General features: G+C 35.0%; 1 protein-coding gene and 1 long non-coding RNA gene across 2 annotated transcripts; one reads left to right on the plus strand and one right to left on the minus strand.

Moving 5' to 3' along the window:
• Positions 1–415: 415 nt before the first annotated feature.
• Positions 416–2,590, plus strand: LOC130590258 (uncharacterized). Its single transcript, XR_008967847.1, has 3 exons — positions 416–1,145; positions 1,725–1,787; positions 2,460–2,590. It is a non-coding gene; the product is annotated as an uncharacterized LOC130590258 (long non-coding RNA).
• A 16,477-nt stretch (positions 2,591–19,067) lies between these two features.
• LOC130590260 (uncharacterized) lies at positions 19,068–19,907 on the minus strand. Its single transcript, XM_057392324.1, has one exon. It carries the CDS (start codon positions 19,905–19,907, stop codon positions 19,068–19,070), a length of 840 nt encoding a protein of 279 aa, XP_057248307.1.
• Between the last annotated feature and the right edge of the window lie 330 nt (positions 19,908–20,237).

Below are 20,237 nucleotides of genomic sequence, written 5' to 3' on the forward strand. Positions count from 1 at the left end.
TCAATGTCTTGAAGGAATAGGAATTTGCTACTTGGAGATGTAATAGCCATATGGAATACAATTAAGAAGTAAGCGTTGATGTCGAGACGAAAATTAATGTGCATAAGTGCTTGACTTTTCTATTTTACCAAGATTTGGGACAAAAAAATTCTATGTTTGAAATGTTGTTAGATAAATGGTTTCTCCGTATATGTTAATGAGATGATCTAGAAATGAATTCAAGTGATCAAATGTAATATCCCGTATTTAAGTAATACTAATTATCGGATTAATTCTAAATTAAATCTTTTCAAACTAACAAAAACAAGAATTATAAATATTAAAATGTATAATAAGCTATTTCAAGTTCCCTTTATTTAATCTAACTAATGAACAATAGAACAATTATATACTTAAGCAAGCAAATTACAAAAATGCCCCTATGAGTCTAACTCTAGCCCATCTTCTTCCTTCCTCCATTTTCTTTCTCTGGCAAATTTTTTTGAAGTGTTCACACATGAAATCAAACACTTCAATTCAATACTACAACGCTCATGTCAGAAATCTTCTTCATTAGTCAATAAAGCTTGCCACAATATCTCACAAAATCTGGAAGAAGCCCCAAAGTTTGAATTCTCAATCTTCCTCCATTAATGTTTCTTGACCCAAGTTCATTTTTTTCAAAGGTTAAACTGATCAACAGTAGGAGCATAGCTTCCAATAATTTCTATAAATACCGATTGATTTCCAAGATTTGCCAACACAAACAAAACCAAAAATCAGAACTTTGTTAACCAAAAATACCACAAAATAAACCCACTGCTTTGTTTCCTCCTCTGTTTTGGGCGAGCTCCACCGCAACACCACCACCTGCTGCGTCTTCGTGCACCACGACAGTCACGCAGCAGCCAGCCTCCTAGCCACCTAACACTTCCGCCGACCACCACCGACCCACCCTCACGCACTCCTCTTCTTCTTTCGCTACACCCACTCGCAGCACCATTCTCTCTCTTCTCGACCCACCTGTGCCGACGCGCCTCCACCGGAACCAACTCCATCTTCACTCCGACGAATCCGACGAACCACCCTCAAGCTCACTGCCGCATCCTCCCTCTCCGGCGACACGCAGCTGCTCCTCTTTTCCCCTGTTTTGTTTTTGCCGCAAGGTATATGGAAACATACCTTCTGTTTCCTTTTTATTCTCTTTCTTTTTATCTTTTGTTTTGTATGAGTTATAGTATGTAGGCTCATTTAATAATCGAACTTGATTAGTGATTTTGGGCCTAATGTACCTAACCATATTTTACTAAAAACAATTCACGTAAGTTTATTAAATGTTGATACTAGTAGCTATTGACTACCCATTAATATTATTGGAAGTATTACGTAAAATTACAACTAGTTACTAGTTTACTACAATGTTAAAGGTAAAATCTAAGTAATATGACTTAGCTTAATTAATGGGCAAGTTGGGTGAAACAAGTGTAGCAAATATAATACTAAGTAGTCTTATCCTTTATTTTGTTAAGTTCATATTATTAACCTTAATTTATTAATATTTAAATATGACAGTTTTATAAGCTAATGCAATAGATAATAATAATAATTATTATTTAAGTAATAAGACGGTACTTATAAAGTTTGAAATAATGAATATACATAGTTCCGCAATTATGGTTACATCCTACTATATAATAACATAGAATGTTACGATATTAATCGTCTCGTTATCAATTATTGGTTAGATTAAGGAAAAAGGGATATTACAAGCCTCCCCCGATTATCAAAGTTACTAAGCAGGATTTGAGGTAACGTCTACTGTTAACACCCGCATTCCCTTTCTAAATATCTGTTTTATGTTGATATTTATAATGTTTATGTTAAATGTATGCTTTTATGGATTGCGGGATATGAAATACTTTTTATAAACATGATATTTCATGACGTTACGTAATTTATGATGAATTGCGAAAGATTAAAGAATATGATTTCCATGATGATTGTGAAGTATAATGTATAAATAAAAGAAATGGAACATGATAAACAAAAGTGAAAGATGGTTCTTGGCAGTACGATGTTATGTTGGTCGTGCACGTACCGTTCTATTCTATGGCGGAAACGCCACCTTTTGGTTAGGGACAATTGTCCCTGGTGGCACCGCACTATGCATGGCTTTATGCCACCTTCTGGTTAGGGACATTGTCCCTGGTGGCTATTGCCCTATGATTATGATGATGATGATGATGATGATGGGAGACGTCCCTATATGTTATACTCGCCAAGTTACCAATAAGATAATTATGATGATGATTATGATATGAAGATAATAATGAATTTAGTTTACATAAAATGTTTATGAAATGTTTTTACTCTATTCTCTCTCCCCCTGTTTGCAACTAAAATGAATTGAAATGAATTTACGATGTTAGAGTAGTATGTTACTGGGCCTCGGCTCATGATGTTTTGCTTTTCTGTTTTAGGTAATGACGGGGATGACGGAATGGCGTAGCAGTGAGGAATAATTACTACTTAAATTATGCAGACTCTTATTAATATGTATTCTAAGCTTGAGAATATTAGTTTATGAACCTTAATTATGTTTCACCTAGTGATTTACGCATTTCTAAGTTAGTTATGAAGTTTAATATTTATAAAGTTACGTTCTTTGACGAACTTATGTTGCCTTGTATTTTCCAAAAGGAAAGTACGGCAGTAACGCACCGACTAAGTTAAGTCTTCCGCTGCTAATTAAGAGTTAATTAATGAATTAACGATGCTTAGAAGTCGGGGCGTTACATCAAATTACCAATAAAAAAAGGATAATGGAAAAATGTGGAGGAAATTGAAATTGTGATGAGAAGTAAACATTATTTTGGATTGGTGCAGCCTTGAATAATTAAGATCTTGAGTATTGATGTTAGCTAGGTAAGGAGTACGTTATGACATTGTCAGAATAGTAAGTGCTTAACGTTGAGGCTATAATAATGATATTGATTCAGTCGATCCTGCAAAGATCAAAGCCGTGAGTGAATGGCCTACTCCAAAGAATGTCGCAGACATAAGAAGTTTCTTGGGTTTAGCCGGTTACTACAGGAGATTTGTGAAAGACTTCTCCAAAATAGCAAAGCCCATGACCAGTTTGATGAAGAAGGATTGTAGGTTTAACTGGAATGAGGACAGTGAGAAAGCCTTTCAAACGCTCAAAGAAAGATTAACATCAGCCCCTGTCCTAACCTTGCCTAATGGAAATGAGGGATATGATGTGTATAGTGATGCGTCCAAGAATGGGTTGGGTTGTGTTCTTATGCAAAATGGGAAGGTCATAGCTTATGCGTCTCGGCAGTTGAAACCGTATGAAGTCAATTACCCAACACACGACTTAGAATTGGCTGCAATAGTGTTTGCCCTAAAAATCTGGAGACACTACCTTTACGGGGTGACTTGTCGAATCTTCACGGATCACAAAAGTCTCAAATACATCTTCACCCAGAAAGACCTTAACATGAGACAGCGCAGATGGTTAGAGCTCATCAAGGACTATGACTTAGACATCCAGTACCATGAGGGTAAAGCCAACGTCGTTGCTGATGCGTTAAGTCGCAAGTCTAGCCATAGCCTGAATACATTAGTCGTTGCCGACAAACTTTGTGAGGAGTTTGCTAGACTAAAGATAGAAGTTCATGAAGGGGAGGTAGAAAGATTGTTGAGTGTCTTAACCATCGAGCCTAACTTTCTAGATGAAATAAGAGAAAATCAACCTGGGGATGTGAAGCTTGAGAGAGTCAAAGCAAAGCTTAAGGAGGGAAAAGCAGAAGGGTTTGCGATCCATGAGGATGGAAGCATAAGATATAAGGGTAGGTGGTGTGTACCACAAAAATGTGAAGAATTGAAACAAAAGATAATGGGTGAGGGTCATAACACGACTTATTCCGTCCACCCAGGGGGAGATAAGTTATATAAGGACCTCAAGAAGATGTTTTGGTGGCCTGGGATGAAAAGAGCAGTAGCTAAATTTGTTTCAAAATGTCTAACGTGCCAGAAAGTCAAAAGTGAACACAAGAGACCTCAAGGAAAGATTCAACCTTTAGACATTCCGACATGGAAATGGGACTCTATATCCATGGATTTTGTTGTAGCCTTACCTAGGAGTCGGGGAGGCAATAATACCATATGGGTGATAGTGGACAGACTAACCAAAACAGCAAGGTTCATACCTATGAAAGATACGTGGAGTATGGAAGCCTTAGCCAAGGCCTATGTGAAAAATGTCATTCGATTACATGGAGTACCCACGAGTATAGTATCAGATAGAGATTCGCGATTCCTTTCGAATTTCTGGAAAAAGGTTCAGGAAGCTTTTGGTAGTGAGCTATTGATGAGTACAGCTTTTCACCCAGCTACAAACGGTCAAACCGAAAGAACTATTCAGACCTTAGAGGACATGCTGAGAGCGTGTGCCTTAGAATACCAAGGATCATGGGAAGACCATTTGGACCTCATAGAATTCTCATACAACAACAGCTACCATGCTAGTATTAAGATGGCACCATTTGAAGCACTATATGGGAGAAAGTGTCGTAGCCCTTTATGTTGGAACGACATTAGTGAGACTGTGGTGTTAGGACCTGAGATGATTCAGGAGACAGTGGATCAGGTGCAATTCATTCAAGAAAAGATTAAGGCTGCAGAGGACAGGCAGAAATCCTATGCGGATCAGAAGCGAAGGGATGAGAATTACGAAGTCGGGGAAAAAGTATTGCTTAAGGTGTCTCCAATGAAAGGAGTGATGCGATTCGGGAAAAAGGGGAAGCTAAGCCCTAAATTCATAGGACCATATGAGATTCTGGCGAGAGTAGGCAAAGTCGCTTATCGCCTAGATTTGCCCAATAACTTAGAAAGGGTCCATAATGTGTTTCACGTATCCCAACTCCGGAGATACGTACCGGATGAGTCACATGTACTTGAACCGGAAAATGTCGAAATAGACGAGACTTTATCCTATGAGGAGAAACCTGTCCAGATACTAGACCGCAAAGTGCGTAGTACGAGGATCAAGGACATCAGAATTGTCAAAGTGTTATGGAGAAATCAAAATACTGAAGAAGCCACCTGGGAAGCCGAAGATGCAATGCGTCTGAAGTACCCTGAGCTTTTTCAAGAGGTACGTGAGTTACGGGGACGTAACTTTTCTTTTAAGGGGGGAAGAATGCGATAGAATTTCGCGCTTTCACCCTAAAGTATGTTAATTATGATAGTTATTTGTAATTATTGCTGATCTGTTGTGCGAACGTTAGAAAACGCTTATGAAATTTTGGGACTTAGAAGTGCAAAAGATCGTCGTTAAGACTGGCTACCTCCAAGTTTCGGGACGAAACTTCTTTTAAGGGGGAAAGCCTGTAATACTCCGTATTTTTGGAATTAATTCGTAAAAAATTAAGAAAATATAAAGAAGTTAATAAAAAGGATTTTGTAGTATTTACAGAATAATAAGAATAAAATAATACTAATATGAGTCGGTTGTGTTAATTTCGGATTTATAAAAGTTAAGCCGAGTTTACCCGATCTAGAGTTACCACTTTTAGAAGGTTATAAAAAGGAAAGGAAGAGGAGAAAAATTTCAGAAACCCTAAATCTCTTCCTCTCCTTCCTCAGCCGTCACGTACCTTTCTTCTCTCTCTCTTCTCTCGCTGTTCTTCCTTCCTCTCGCTGTTCTTCCTTTCTCTTGTTGTTCTTCCTCCCTCAGTCTCTCTCTCTCTCTCTCTCGCGTCGCCTCACGCTTTACCTTCGAGAGTTCGAGGGTGCGTGGCGAGTGCGAGGTTGGCAGAGTGTCGCTGTGGTGTGAAGCGCTGCGGGGTTCGAGGGCTGAGCGACGAGCGAGCAGGACGCGAGATCGAGACGAGCGCGCGACGAAGCTGCGAGTCGAGGGCTGGTGCGAGGGCGTGCGAGCGACGAATCTGTGCGAGGCTGCTGCTGCTGTGCGAGGCTTGCTGCTGCTGCTACGCGAGGCTCGTGGGCGAGTCGAGCGCTGTGGTTGTGAAGGCTGCTCGACGAGCGCGAGCGATCCGAGCGCAAGAGTGATGTGCGAGCGATCCGGGCCGTGAGACTGTTGTGGTGGTGCACAGCTAGTTGGTCGCCGGAGTTGCTCCGCCGGCGAGCTTAACGATATAAAACAATTTATATATTGAATATATTATATTAAGTCTAATTATAATTTATGTTTTCATAATTATGTTAAATTATAATTAGTTAATTAATAATTCAAGATGATTAGTTTATTTTACTGATCTGAGTATAATTGCGGATCTGACTTTCGGACATAATACTGGATTGGACCTAAGAGTTTTGGACATAAGATTTTGGTCATAAATCATGGTTGGACTTATAATTTAACTGGTTTGGTAAAGATAGTGGACTAATGACACTAACTAATATTAGTATGTTGACTAGCTTTGACTCCTAAAAGTTGTTGAACTCTTTATAATAAGAAAAGTAACGAAAATTCTTAAACAAGGGGTTTATTAATCGTTTACTTCGAATTATTAAACCGTATAGTCTTAATTACGTAGTAGTTGTTGACGTTACCAACGACGTAGCACTAAAGCTTTTATTTAACGATTTAGGTCCCAATTTCATAAGCGGAACGTTCGATTAAGACAGCGAAAATTCTCCGTTACAAGGTACGTACGCGTACCAGTTTAATCCCAAGTATTAGTATCATGATTAGGTTGCAATCTATGTTATTGGAACCTAGAAGCATGATAGGGAATGTTTGATTGATTGAGATTGTCTGGTTAGACATTTGTAATTGAAATTGATATGTTGCATTGGAATGCGTAATTCTATCGTAATATAAACAAGAGCATTTTTTTAATCTATCCATAGTGTAACAAGGTTGTTACAAGAGATATGATTCGAGCATAAGAGGACAGGTAAATGATTCTATGTATCCATAGTGTAACAAGGTTGTTACAAGAGATACGATTTGAGCATTTTAATGAAGAGAACAAGTAATTGATTCTATGTATCCATAGTGTAACAAGAGTGTTACAAGAGATACGATTTGAGCATTGTAACTAAAAAAAAAGGTAAATGACTATATGTGGTTATGAAATGAATGGTTAATATTAAAATGAATTATGGCAATATCTTGTAGTTGGACTCCCTACAAGTGATGAACAATGGGGGGAGTGTGGGACTTGTCCTACGCTCCTACGCAGGCCTACTGTGACGACAGTAGTGTCCTTATATTTTGACACTCAAGTAGGCGGAAGGTTCCGTTCGATCTTGGGGGTATGCATACTAAGGTGATGGGTGTGAGACGGAACAAAACCGTATTTGCATTTCATCTAACAGACCTAGTGTCTGTTAAGGATTCAGTAGCCCGTATGATTCTAGTAAGATGACGGTGCCCGTTCGATGCCAATTAAAGATTAAAGATTAAAGGTTAAAGGATAAAGGATGTAACATAGTGTAGCATCATGCTTAAGATTGTTCATGTGTGCATCATTTATGTTTACATGTATTCAATGGTTCATTACGTACTCAGCATGCTGATTGTGTGTTATTATGTGTTTGATGAACTGCGATGAACCATTGATGCTACAATGGGGAGCAGACTAGGTTTGCTGGTGTTGCTGCATAATCTCGAGCATACGGGGATTAGGCTTTGGTATTTACATTTAAAGCATTTTGAAATAAGTATTATTGATTTTTCTAAGACTTATATATGGTTTGTGGTTTGAATGAAAGGGGTCATTGATGATTCCCGAGTTGTATTTATATTTTAATTCCGCTGCATTTTAGTTTTCAAGTTAATGTTTTAAGTTATCGTTAACCCTTATTATGCCTTGCGTTCCATCGCGGCGGTAACGCGCCCAAAGTCAACGCGACGCAGCAGTGGTAGGCGCGCGTGGATTTTGGGGGTGTTACATATGTGCGCTGGGGTTGAGGGAGGGAAATGGGCCACACGTTTTTTTTTAAATAAATCTGATGCGGTCTTAGGAACCACATCGATCAGATTCGTAAAAGTCGCATCAATTTTATTAATCTGATGCGGTCCACAAGAGGACCACATCAGATTTTCCTTCCAACTTTCCTTCCCAATTTTTAATTGATTTTCAGATGCGGTTTTATAAAAATCGCATCTGTTACTAAGTGACAGATGAGGTTTTTACCACTAGTGATCATCCAGAAAAGTGCGCATCGACAAAAGCTCTCATTTGAGGAAAGTAGGTATGTTTGGCGTCCCAATTCAATTACTCTTTCTCCATCCAACAAAGGATTTTCACCCACTCGAGTAGAGTCGAACCTTCAATGCATTCCTCAGCCAAATCTAAATAATTTGTTTAAGAGCTCACTTCTGATGAAGAGAGTCAGCAAGCTACTAGAAGTGAAGCTTCTTGTTAAAATATTGAAGGCCTTCCTCATTTCATCTATCTTTAGCATTTGATAACTATTAATTGCTATGTTATTGTTAGAATAACAAGAACAACCTTTAATTATTTAGCATATAGCTATACTATTGTTGTAATCACACTACTATATAAGCATTGTAATCATCAAGAGATATAATAACATTATTAAGAATAATATTCAATACATATTTATATTTATATATCTTATATTATTTATGCACTATTAGCACTATATCCTAAAAGTGGTATCAAGAGCTAGAACAATCAAGAAGGCTCTAGCACGATTTCCGCAAAGTTAGAAATATTTCATAAAATACAATATTATCTACAGAAAAAAAAGAGAAAAGAATGACATTGACAAGCACAATAAACCAACAAGTTTCCACTTTTCAACGGTAGCAATTACGAATATTGGAGCATTCGAATGAAGACTGTTTTACGTGCTTTTGGAGTATGGGAAGTTGTGAGTCAGGTATACCAACAACTACACCAAATGAAGGAGAATCTGCTATAGGAGGAGTTGATTGGCAAAAACAAAGGATGCGGAAGCATTAGCTAAAATTCACTTAGCTACTACAGACTCGGTATTTCCTCGAATAATGAATGCTACCTCAGCAAAACAAGCATGGGATACCTTGAAAAGAGAATTTCAAGGAATCGAGAAAATGAAGGCTGTCAAATTACAATCTCTTCAACTTGAGTTTGATAATTTGAAGATGAAAAAAATGAATGTATAAAAGATTACTTGCAATAGTGATAGAAATTGTGAATCAGTTTAAAGCCATGGGTGAAGATATAACTGATCAACGAGTTGTGCAGAAAATGTTATTAACTTTATCAAAAAAAATTTAAATTAGTTGCACAAATAATTGAAGAGTCAAAAGATATTACAAAATTATCTCTTGTGGATTTTCTTGGTTCTCTACAAATACATGAACAGAGAATGAATAGCAGGGATGATGAAACATCGTCAGAAGGTCCAGAGGGAGCTTTCCAATCAAGGCATAAACCCTCATCGTCGAAACCTCATAATAATTCAAGAGGAAATTTCAAGCACAAGAATTCATACAACAATAGAGAGAAAAATCAAAAAAGGTAAATTTCCTCCTTGCAAAATTTCTAAAAATACAAATCATGAAGAAAAGAATTGTTGGCACAAGGGAAAACTGCAATGCAATTATTCTGAGAAATTTGGTCATACTGAAAATGTATGCAGATTTAAGAAACAACAAGCAAGCGTTTTCAGAGACAATTGATGAAGAAGGTTATCTATTTTATGCTAATCAAAATAATAGTAACAAAATGGATGATTGGCTTATAGATAATGGATGCACAAATCATATGACAAAGCAATCTGAGATTTTCTCCAACATTGACACATCTGTTAAAATCCCTATCAAAATGGGTAGCGGATCAATGATGAAGTCTGAAGGCAAAGGCATAATTGTTGTTCAGACAAAACTGGGGACAATGTTCATTAAAGATGTTCTTTATGTCCCTAGCTTAAATCAAAATTTACTTAGTGTTCATTAAATGATCCAAAATGGATATTCTATCCATTTTAACTTTTAAGGATGAATCATGTGCAATATTGGACCCACAAAAAAATCAAGTTGCTAATGTTAAAATGCAACAGAAATGTTTTCCTTTAAATTGGCAATATGAAGGGAAAGAAAAGGTAATGCAAGCTCAAGGAGATGAAGCTACATGGCTATGGCACAAACGTTTTGGTCATAGTAATTTTCAGAATCTAAAACTTCTTTCACAGAGGAATATGGTGAAGGGTATACCAGTTATGTCAAATATAATTGTTGTTTGCAGTGGTTCTCAATTGGGAAAAATGACAAGACAACCATTTCCAAAAGGACTTGCACCAAGAGTGACTAAGAAATTACAGCTCGTACAACAGATGTATATGGTCCAATGAGAACTCCTTCTCTTGATGATAGCAAGTATTTCATCTTATTCATTGATGATTATTCTCGAATGACATGGGTTTACTTCATGAAAGATCGTTATGAGGTCTTTAAAACATTTAATAAATTCAAGAATTATGTTGAGAAAGAAAGTTCTTCACAAATCATGAATCTCAGAAGCGACAATAACGGCACAGAGTATACCTCATCAGAATTCAACAAATTTTGTGATGCGGAAGGTATACATCATTAACTTATTGTTCCATACACACCACAACAAAATGGCGTGGCTGAAAGAAAGAAAAGAATCGTGATGGAGATGGCAAGATCAATGCTCAAGGATAAGGCAATGCCTAACAAGTTTTGGGTAGAAGCAGTCTATACATCCGTGTATCTTCAAAATCGACTCCAACAAAAGCAATAGAAGGTCGAACACCAATTGAAGCATGAACTGGATATAAACCATCTGTAAGTTTTTTAAGGGTATTTGGATGCATATGTTATGCTCATATACATGATCAAAAGCGTCACAATCTTGATGATAAATAAAGCTGAAAAGGGAATCTTCCTTGGCTATAACTCTCAATCTAAAGGATATAGAGTATATTTAACCCATATAATCATAAAATTCAAGTTAGCAGGGATGTAGTGTTTGACGAAGGTGCGTCACGGAATTAGGAGCAAAATGACATTAATAAAAGATATGTGACAATACCATCAGTACCACAACAACAACAAAACTATCCTACACCACAAATATCTATTCCTGTCAATCAGATGGGTCAATGCTCGTAGGAGGAGATCGACAATAATGAATCTGATTCTCATGGATTTGAGTTTGGTAGCTCTACAGAATCACCTCCAAGACAGACTCGGAGAATCTCTGACATATATGACACTACTGAAAGAATCCCAGATCTTAATCTTGAACGATTTGAATTTTGTTGTCTTACTACTCATGAACCAGTAAACTATGAGCAAGCTTCTCAATATGAAGAATCGAGAGCTGCTATAAAGAAGAAATTCGCATGATTGAGAAAAATCAAACATGGGAATTGCAAGATAAGCCACCAAACAAAGATGTCATTGGTGTAAAATGGATATTCAAGACAAAATTCAATCCAAATGGCTCAATTCAAAAGCACAAACCCAGACTGGTAGTAAAAGGATATTCACAATAATTCGACATTGATTATAATGAGACATTTGCTCCGGTGTCAAGACAAGATACAGTTAGAGTAATTCTTGCTCTAGCTGCACAACGAAAATGGAAAACTTTATCAACTTGATGTCAAGTCTGCTTTTTTAAATGGATTTCTCGAGGAAGAGATCTATATTGAAGAACCTCCAAGGTTTGTAGTGAAAGGAAAGGAAGATAAAGTACTGAAGCTAAAGAAAGCTTTGTATGGGCTCAAACAAGCTCCACGTGCTTGGTATAGTCGAAATGATGGTTACTTTATTCAACAAGGATTCAAGAGGAGTCCTAATGAAGCAACATTATACCTAAAAATGGATGGGACTAATGTCATAATCTTATCATTTTATGTGGATGATCTAATCATTATTGCGAACAATCCAACAACGATAGAAGCATTTAAGCAAGACATGATGAAGCAATTTGAAATGACTGATCTTGGTCTAATGAATTATTTTCTTGGTATGAAGATTGAACAAACCAAAGAAGGGATTTTCTTAAGCCAAAAGAAATATGCAGAAAACATCTTGAAAAAGTTTAAGATGGAAAATTACAAACCTGTTTCCACTCCATTAGCTCAGAATGAAATGTTAAGCAAGGAAGTTTGATTCCGAAGATGCTGATTTTAAACAATATAGAAGCATAATTGCGAGTTTATTATATTTTACAGCTACAAGACAAGATATGATGTATGTTGTAAGCATGTTAGCAAGGTTTATGCATAAACCAAGTTAAATACACTTACAAGCAATCAAGAGAGTTCTTCGCTATCTAAAAGGAACCTCGGATTATGGAATATGGTACAAGCCCATTAAAAATTCTAAACTAATTGGATATTCAGACAGCGATTGGGTTGGATCCATATATGATATAGGAAGTACATCGGGATATGTATTTTCACTAGGAAATTGAGTATTTTCTTAGCTAAGTCAAAAGCAAGATATCGTGGCTCAATCAACAGCGGAAGCAGAGTATATTGCCGTATGTGCTGCTGCAATCAAACTATTTAGCTACGAAGAATTTTAGCAGAAATTGGAGAAGAGCAAAACAACCAACGAAGATATATTGTGATAGTAAATCTGCTATTGCTATTGCTAAGAATCCAGTACTACATCGAAAGACTAAACACATAAAAATAAAATATCACTTTGTACATGAAGTTGAAAGTGCGGGAAAGATCAGCTTAATTCATTGTGCCTCAGAAGAACAAATTGCTGACATATCTACAAAAGCTCTTTCGAAAACAAGTTTCGAGTACTTGAGAGAAAAGCTTGGCGTTCAAAGGAAGTTCTTCAAGGAGGAGTGTTAAAATATTGAAGGCCTTCCTCATTTCATCTATGTTTAGCATTTGATAACTATTAATTACTATGTTATTGTTAGAATAGCAAGAACAACCTTTAATTATTTAGCATATAACTATACTATTGTTGTAATCACACTACTATATAAGCATTGTAATCATTCAAGAGATATAATAACATTATTAAGAATAATATTCAATACATATTTATATTTATATATCTTATATTATTAATGCACTATTAGCATTATATCCTAACACTTCTTACCCATATGTTGCATGCAATCAATGGAATTTGCCTAGTAATCCCTTCCCGACGAGAAACACGTGAAATTTTTTCATTTCCGCAGAGATCTGGATATTACATCTAGCCGTAAAGATAATGCTTACCCCCCCTCTTTTTCAATTCTCCCATTTTCGTTCTACGTAGGTGGATCATGATTGAATCGATCATGTTGTTCCCTTTGAATTATTTAATTATTTTATGAGGACTGAGGGTCTTATTTGGTAAGTGAGTTATTATACCTATGAAAGATTGGTTGGTTGTTGACTTGGCTCAACAAATAAAGGAAAGTTATGGATTGAAGTTGGAATTAGTCAAGGGTTGTTAAGTTATGTGAGATGTTGGTTGTTGACTTGGTTCAACCACTCTTTTTGGGGTAGAAGAGATGCAAAAAAGTAAAGTAATATTTGAATAGTTATGTGAGACCTTATTAGCTTTATCTCATATATATATATATATATATATATATATATATAATATATATATATATTATATATATATATATATATATATATATATATATATATATATATATATATATATATATATATATATTCTCAAGATATTGACACATTTGAGATGGAAGACAAGCTAGAAAAAAGGACAAAGAGGATGTGATAAGTTAATTGTTTTATGAAATCAGACTCATATATATTGATTTTTAGAGCATTCATATTTGGTGGTAGCAACTGATTTAGACTCTTTTTTCACCATATTTTATTTCGTGTTAAGAAGTTTTGGCCTAATAAGTTCATATCACAAGAATTTATGTTGAAGAAAATGCACTTGTAAGCTTTGTTTGGTTAACTTGTAATACATTGACTTATTGATGGGCCCTATTTAATTTACATCGCGTTTTGTGTGTGGAATGGTAATTTCGTTATTAGATTGCTTTGCCCATGTCAGATCTGAGCCTCTTCTCGACTCAGTCGAAAAAAATGGATACATTGAGAGTGGTAAATGTGGTTGGTTTGTTAGTTGTTACTCAAATAGTTCTTAGCTTTTTTTTTTTGAGATTTTTGTTCCATTGTTTGGGAATTTGAAATGATGTTATTTATGTAAATGAATGAAATTTTATTGTTAAGTAATCTATTTTTGCGTGACCTTATTTTGTTGTTTTGGGTGTATAACTTGAAATGGTGAAGATTGGATTATTGTGGGTTTTCTGAATTGTAATCAAGATGGTAAAAAGTTGTTCTTTTATGCTTGAAATAGGCATAGTAGCTGCATCACTTTAGCGTGTAAGCTAACAAATAACAAGTGAGATGTAAAATTCGGACTGTAACAAGTGAGGTGTAAAATTCGGACTGCACCATTGCAGTAGCCAGATGAGAACTGATGTATTAGACTAATACTACTTTATTTTAGAAAAAAAAAATGCTTTTGTATTGCATCAATTAGGATCCTCTTCCAGCAATTTAACCATCGCATATATTGCATGTATTAAATAGTATCTAAAGTCCAAGATAGAAATTTCTCAATGTTTAGAAATTTAAGACTTGGACCTTTTTTTATCAATTGAAATTTGAGTGCTGCATCACATAATATAAAGTACTATTATAGATCTAGAACTATAGATTTAATTTCCCTCCCATATCCATCTCTCAAAGCATGGCGAAAATGTCTTTCACGCTCATTGATTAGTAATAAGTTCTTAGAGTATAGCATCACTGAAAAATCAAGTGTGTTTGTTTTCTAAGAGATATGCATCACTGCATCTTCTTTATTCAGAACTTGATTTTAGACAACTAAGTTGGCATATGCTTCTCACATTTCTATTTTTGTCGACTGAAATCATATTGTGCGCAGTTAAAGTTGCTCCATGTAGTTGTCGTGAGATGAGCTAATGATAATAAACTAAGAACCTCAGTTGGCGGGGTATTAAGAACTCCTCTTATGTCTTAGAAACGGTGCCTGAGTCTCTGTAATATTTCATGGAACTTTTCACCTATCCTGCTAGTAAAACATCTTAAGATAGTCATGTTTTTTGGATTTATTTTTTGTACATTCATAAATACTAGATAAAAATTGCATACTAGCTAAAAATTTGAAGGAATTATATTTTTTACATTTGAAATATTATTTTAGTAAACAAAGCCTTTTTAATGTAATGGCTTTCACATTGGAGAAGAGTTTTAGCCAGTTGTGTTTGTTAAAAGTAGACTAGCAAAGGTTCAACACAGGATGAGCAGCGAGAATGTTGTGTAGAAAGGCTTAAGTGTAATTTTGCGCTCAATTTCCTTGCAAAGTTATCTCAAATAAAATGCTTGAGTAAAGCTTCTATGTTTAGTGGTAACCACAAGCCAATTTATTTAAGAGTTACCTATGGCCGAAATGGTTATATAAATCTTTCAAGGAACGTATACTCATGGACTTATGTTTGTCCCTTCGCTCTCTCTTATCTTACTTATATGGAGAGACTTAATTAATCGTAAGGCATATTCCAAATTTGTGCTATATGTATCTTTTTTGCAACTACAATTATTCCTAAACTATGAACTTATATTATATTAACTAGCTAGCTATAATTAGGAAACTTGAACAAAATTATGTTGCTACATTCACTAGATCATTGTGTAAAGACTTGCTCAACGATAAGGAAAATCTCCAAAACTAATGCTATTTGTATCATTGTTATAACTGAAAAGCATTTCTGATCAATATGCTTGTTTCCAGAACTACAAACTCAAATTATATTAAATACTTAATCCGTTTCAAAATATAATACATTCACTCTTCATAAAAAAAGTTCGTTTCAAAACATAGTATGTTCACGCTCTACAAACATTTACTGTGATCATAAATATCTCTGATATTAAGACAAGTAAAAAACTTATAAATTATGCCATTAGATTCATCTTGGGAAATGTTATAGTAATACTTTTCTTCTTATTTTTTTTATCAACTTTAAACTGAGAGCCATTAATGGTTGAAGTTCGACCTTGAATATTGAGCTTACCTTATACTTCCATCGTTCTTATTCTATTGCAATAATTTAGTTTTCACGATTGTCAATGCACAACATGAACTGTTAGTATCTTTAATTACTTTTTAGTAAAAATTATAGGAATTTGATATTTTGAAAGTATATATCGAGACGAATCTAACAAGATCCCACATGACTATATTTTTCCGTATATAAAAATTACAATAGATAGGTAAAAGGTGGTGAGTGAATAATGCAAAAATCTCATTGTTGCAATATAAAAAGAACGGATGAAGTATTTTAGGGGGGGAGGGAGGTTTAACTACCTAATAGTAGCTATAAACAAGAAACTTGAAGAAAATTAATCATGTTACTACCTACATTTACTACATTATTATCGTAAATGGAACTATCTTTATCAAGATATTACGACTACAATATCTTGGGGTAACATAAGGAAAAACTTTTTTACGTATTACCTGCTTTGTCCATAACAGGTTGCATAAATAACAATGCTAATATAGCAAGTCCTTAACATGTTATTAGTGTAAATATGTGTAGGATATTTGGCCAATATCTACACTAATTTAGCTACTCCTAGTAACAACGTGCGATCCAATCACTAGTAAGTTAAAAAGGTATATGCACAATTATTTCAATAAAAAAATTATTTGGACAAAATGTCTTGACCTTTTTCTTATAGAAGGATAGGGTATACATAACGTCCCCCTGAAAAGTCTGAAAAAGTCACTATCTTTGATAGTCTTTAACTCATATGTCTATTCTTTTTGTTCAAAATTCATTCACAAAAAAAATTACTCACAACCTTTGTTAATTTTTTGTATTAGTGAATCAATATATCTAAATTCATCTAACTAATAGCCATTCCCATTTTAAGTGTAATCATAACTATTTACGGTTGGATTATATATAATAGAATAACAAGTTTTGAAATTAACGTTACATCACGTGCATATAATGTTAGTTATTGATTATATAAGGCCCTTTATTAGGTGAAAAGATGGACCCTATTAGGCTGACACCTCACGTTTAACCAGTCAGGTTAGCTGGTCAGACTCCTTGGGAGGGAAAGAGATGGTAAGAAAAACTTACCTAAAAAAACCTTTAATGAAGTTTGATCCCATAATTTAAAGTCATACTGCCAAAACTTTATCACTAATCAAATCTTGTTATGTGTTGATTATAGTAATATACAAGGCCTTAATGGCACACTTTTCCCCTGTATTTTTCTGTTGGAAGGGATGTAATACCTGCTTGTCTATCATGTTAATTTAATGAAATCAATTATTAAAAAAGGCATTGATTGTAATGTTTTCTCTTGCAAGGGACGTCGGCTATATTCAGTTCACCTTATTTTTGCTTATTTCATATCTATTCAGATCAGAAAAAATAAGTTCAGTCAAATCAGATCAGAAAAAATAAGTTCAGATCAGATCATGCTTATATTTAAAAACTCATAATTACTATTAATAATATTATTTACTAGTACATTTGTTCAAAAGGATTATTATTGTTGTTGTTGTACTTATTAATTATTAATATTGGTAATTATTATTAATCTCGTTGTTATCATTATAAATGTCATTGTTATCATTATTTTAAGTTATTTTGTTGTTATTAAATAATAGAAAATTAAAAGCCACGTGTTAAGAACATAAGATTCACGCAAAAATAAGAAATATTTAAAATATGATAGCTCAAATTCATGACAACGAAACGGATACTGTTCAAAATAAGCTAAGTGCGAGATACAATAAATTCAGATCTGATACACCTCTTCCTAGCAATTCCATCTCCCTCTAGCTATTTGAAGTTGCACCCTATCCATTAGTAGTAAAAGAGAAGTTAGTAGTAGTATTTAGGAAAGTTTCATAGTTGTTTGTATATCTTATTTTATTTTATATGAAAAAAATGAGTTGAGGCTTCCGACTTTTCAAGTGTGAAATATTTTTTTTAAAGTGAAAGTGTGGAACATTTTAGAAGTGCTCTTATAAATTAATGACTTGGGTTATAAAATTATTTTTAGTAATGATTATTACTATTATGATTATAATTATTGTTATTATAATAATGATAATAATAATAATTATTATTATTAATAAAAGTTGTTATAGAAATAATATGACAATAATCGTAATACTATAAATAAGATCTTATAATGCATTGCATAATGATAAATTACAAAGTAATAATATAATAGTAATAATATATTTTATAAAAGACAAGATCTTGTAGATAAGACCGGATTAGAAAAAATAAGTTCATATCAAATCAAATCAGATCAGAAAAAATAAGTTCAAATCAGATCACATAAGTTCAGATCAGAAAATTTCAACTAAACATAGCTGTCATACCTGCTTGTCTGCCATATTAATTTAATGAAATAAATTATTAAAAAAAGACATTGATTGTGATGTTATTATCTCTGATATTGCTGAGTGAATTTGGCTCAATAAGAATGCAACCAAACTTGCTTTTCTGGCATGATGATTGCTCGATATGATATTGATTTTCATAAGTTCATACGACAACGATGTTCTCATGTTCTGTGTACAACCGAAGAGTGGCATGTGGCCTATGGCCTGGCCCCAAACACGTAAAGAAAAAAATTCGCAATAATCGAACAAGTAATAGAATAAAGTCCAATAATAGAAGAAGAGTGGCCTGGAAGGGACACGTGAATTAGGCAGGGTAGGTATATATTTATTTTATTTTTTAACAGAAAACGTAAAATATTTATATTAACCAAAACATGGCCAACTAATCATAGCCTATTACAAAAAGTGGAAGACCTGATAAGAAGGTCACAATACAAGCCAAAACAAGTCCAAATATTATAAGAGGACCTGAACCAAAGAGAAAAGACAAAGCATAAAACTGAGACTGAAACTGAAACATCAGATAGAATAGATAATAAGCGAGCAAAATGTAGCAGCTAAGACTGAGAAGCAGCCGAGGAGTTTCTGTTAACATCATCCTTGTAGGTGTTGAACGCAAACTTTGGACAGGAGAAATAAGTAGTCTTCGAGACTGCTAACTTTTCTCGTTGTGCAAGCAGATGAGCCAGGGCATTTGCAGAATTTTGGAATGCATAAGAGAATAGCAAGGATTGGAGTTTAGAATAGCACTGATATCTCTAATAAGATTGACAAGCGCACTATTCTGGAAGTTTTCCACATTAGTGAGCATGGCCTTCATTTCCAAAGCATCAGTCTCGATGATAAGACATTCCATATTAAAATCTTGAGCCATTGTTAGACCATCTTTCAGCGCCATAAGTTCTGCAGCAAGGGGAGATGAAGCAAAATATTTTGCAGAAAAACCAACATACCACGAGCTATCAGGTTTCCGAAAGACACCTCCACCACCAGCACTATCAATGGCTTTCCAAGCCCCATCAATATTAAGTTTAATGTAACCAGTCGGAGGGGGAGCCCAGAGAGAAATAGCTAGAGGAGGAACAGTAGAGGTAGATTCCTGAAAAACAAGATTAGTGCTACGAAGATCATACCAGAAAAGATTAATCATAGCATTTGTTCTCAGTATAGCTCCTTCAAAGACAGCCTTATTCCGCGAACGCCATAAATGCCAAATGCAAGTTATGAAAATTGTTAACCAAGAGTCATTGAAATTGAACTGAAAGAGAAGCCACTCATTCCAAGGCAGATTCCGAAACTTATAGTAATCAAAGTTAGAAGGAATCATCCTTGAGGACAAAATTTCAGTCCAGAGCAAGGCGGAGTTAGGCAATCTTGAAAGGTATGAAGATGGTTCATCTGCATAAAGGCAACACAAAGCATTGAAGGAGGGGATTTTGGAATGCAGAACTGACCCAACCGGAAGAATTTCATGTGCAAGATTCCAAAATAACATTTTGTATTTAAGGGGGAATGAATTTTCCAAAGTTTTTTCCAGGGGAAGGAAGGAATGGGAAGAGGGGAAGGGAATTAAAATAGGCGTGTTTTAATGGAAAAGCAACCCGACTGAGAATACTTCCAACAGAGGTTATCTTTGATAGGGGGGAAGAAGAGAGAGGAGTAGCAAGAATGAGTGCTTGGATAGGAATTGGGAAGAGGGTAGAGATAAGATTATGATTCCAGGTTTTGTTAAGGATAATGTGGGCAACCCTCCAGTGTTCAATAGAGGAGGGAATAGAGATCCCCGGATAAAGATAAAGAGGGCAGTCACCAACCCAAAGGTCAA

Source organism: Beta vulgaris, assembly GCF_026745355.1.
Source record: "Beta vulgaris subsp. vulgaris cultivar EL10 chromosome 3 unlocalized genomic scaffold, EL10.2 EL10_2_Chr3_s1, whole genome shotgun sequence".
NCBI classification, from domain to species: domain Eukaryota; kingdom Viridiplantae; phylum Streptophyta; class Magnoliopsida; order Caryophyllales; family Amaranthaceae; genus Beta; species Beta vulgaris.

Coding starts and splice junctions, on each gene's coding strand:
- LOC130590260 (XM_057392324.1), bottom strand. CDS start 19,907: ATGTTATTTTGGAATCTTGCACATGAAATTCTTCCGGTTGGGTCAGTT.